Source organism: Zerene cesonia, chromosome 6 (genome assembly GCF_012273895.1).
Source record: "Zerene cesonia ecotype Mississippi chromosome 6, Zerene_cesonia_1.1, whole genome shotgun sequence".
NCBI classification, from domain to species: Eukaryota; Metazoa; Arthropoda; class Insecta; order Lepidoptera; family Pieridae; genus Zerene; species Zerene cesonia.
This window is the reverse complement of record NC_052107.1, coordinates 5908584-5910949: the sequence shown is the minus strand read 5'-3', so window position 1 is coordinate 5910949 and position 2366 is coordinate 5908584. Positions and strand designations below refer to the sequence as shown.

Sequence of the window (2366 nt, the reverse complement as noted above, 5' to 3'; positions counted from 1 at the left end):
GGCGAGCAGGTCCTTCGACCTTGGTAATCGTACTGCGGATACTTTACTTGTTAATTTTTTCCTTTTTTCCGCAAACTACAATAATTTCGAAATAATTACTACATTCTTCTTAGCAATATGACATTCGCTTGTGTCGATAACAGAAACGTTAGCACAGTTTCGTATTTATACTATATAAAATACATACATATACCTCTATAGGTATATGTATGTATAATTGGCTACATTTGTTTAGCGTTAATGTTAATTGTGTATGCATCCTTGATATTGTGCACTTACCTAATCTACCACAATAAACAATAATTTTAGTTATGTTATATGTTTCTAGGTTAAGCTGATTAGGACGCGTGTGTCAATTGAGCTACTTCCATGTGAAGATGATAATAGGTTCGGGCATTGAACGGCACATTGTGGTCCGGGGGGCAATAGGTGGCACGATATGATAACCAAGTCTTCGGCAAGTGCGGTCGAGGCCGGGAGCTCAGGAGAGGTGGAAGCGAGCGCAGGCCGCACTCAGTGTATACTCGCGCGCCACGGGTGTTGTGCGCACGCACCTTTCGCTGCATTTGCTGTCGAGTGAACTCGTGCACTCTTTCGCTGCGATCGTAGTATTGATACTTGCCGCTGTTTCGATTGCCGCGCGCAATTTCAAACAGTGGGTGGCCTTTCAAAGATCGCGAGAATGTGTATTCAGTGAAAAAATATAAACAAAATTGACGTGATGTGCTGATAAGTTTTTGCGAAGCTGGTGATATAGACGGAGAGGCGCCGTCGACGGACCGATCCCATGTTCGCTAGTCCCGCATTAGTGTTCAAGGAGATAACGTGATGTGACAGCGAAACAAAATAAAGTGCCTGTGGAATAGTTTTGTGAAAGTGTGCAGCGAGCGTGAGTGAGACGGCTGCCGGTGAAGCCGGCGCCCCGTGAAAATGTTAAACTGCACGGATCTGGAATGTATCTTACACCACCACCACTACTATGCTCACCTGCACCACATCCACCACCTGCAGAATGCGCAGGATTCAGGTAAGTCGGCTACGACGTGACATCACTGATGAATCCGAGAATTTTCCTATAATATAACAATCCTCGTCTGAACAATGAAAAGACAATGGTACTTACAATGAAACTGTTTGTTTAAAATGCGAATGTTAATGTTAACAAAATGCTCTATGTAGGTTGGGTAAAATCCTTGTGTATTAATTATGGTACAAAAATATATTCAAAATAAATTCAGCTATGAATTGGTGGCAGGAATGTTAATGATCGTTTAGGTGTTGTTACTGAGCCTTGACATTTGCGTACGTAGAAATGAAACCAGAGAGTTGTGATGAAAACGTTATACTGGTCTAAAAGAAACATTAACAGACAGGTGTTATAGACAGATATCACGCAACTTGCGGACCGCGTCAGTAGTTTTCACTCAATAGTCACTTGGACGAAGGAACCGGCCCCAACCTGATGCGAAAAAATATATTATATTTGTTTATGCAAATTTTAAAAGCCCGCGTTTCTCTTTTTATGGAAGCAAACAATTTCTACAAAAAATAATATTATATTGATGGATAACGACATGTAATATTTTTAATGTGATGTTGTCATTGATTGTGTATGTCCCTATAATATCAATCAGTTGGATGTTGTGAAATAATAAAATTTATATAAATTAATTGTGCTATGATTTCGCTAATTTATTAATGTAAATAGCGGTCATGTCCTCGTTTTTGAAATTCTGGCATAAATATATTCAAAAAGTGTAAAATTTAAGATTATTACCTATATACATACGTATATGTAATAATCTTAAATTTATTAATTTAAAGTATATATCGTGACGACGGTACAAAGATTCACTTAAAATTTAATCTCATTTCTTTTCAATTTGGCACATTGTAGCAAACATAATATAATTTAATAATTTAATTATTTTCATAGGAAAACAAGGAAATTGTGTAAAAAAGTACTAATTTCGAATAGCGTAAAGAATTTGTGTAGTGTAATGATTATTTAAATTAAAATAATAATAAAAAATAACAATGTTCGACAAGAATTTTTGAATTTTGCCATATCATTTCATCTACACGACAAGTCGTCAAATAATAGATACGTTTTATCGATTCAAGAATTAATACCTATGGAGCATGAACAGGTTATATAAGTTAACTAAAGACTGCTAAACTAGGCAAAGCCAGTATCTATGTGGTTCTGTCCCACTAGACTTCACAGTTAGTTGTGTTCTGATTGCACAATACACGATTAGGTACGTTAGAGTTGTTTAAAGCGCTATACGTAGAGTAGAGATATATAATTTGATTGACGCTGATTGGAATACGAATAAAATAAATGTTCTGGGTATATGATAAAT

At 36.6% G+C, this 2366-nt stretch overlaps 1 protein-coding gene across 2 annotated transcripts in view; it reads left to right on the top strand.

The window, feature by feature from the left end:
* Positions 1–497: 497 nt before the first annotated feature.
* Positions 498–2366, top strand: part of LOC119840482 — a 120623-nt gene continuing 118754 nt past the window's right edge. For both annotated transcript variants that reach the window (XM_038367116.1, XM_038367115.1), the window contains exon 1: positions 498–1027. In XM_038367116.1, the coding sequence (XP_038223044.1) occupies positions 931–1027 (97 nt within the window). In that variant the 5' untranslated portion in view covers positions 498–930. The remainder of the gene's footprint in view (positions 1028–2366) is intronic.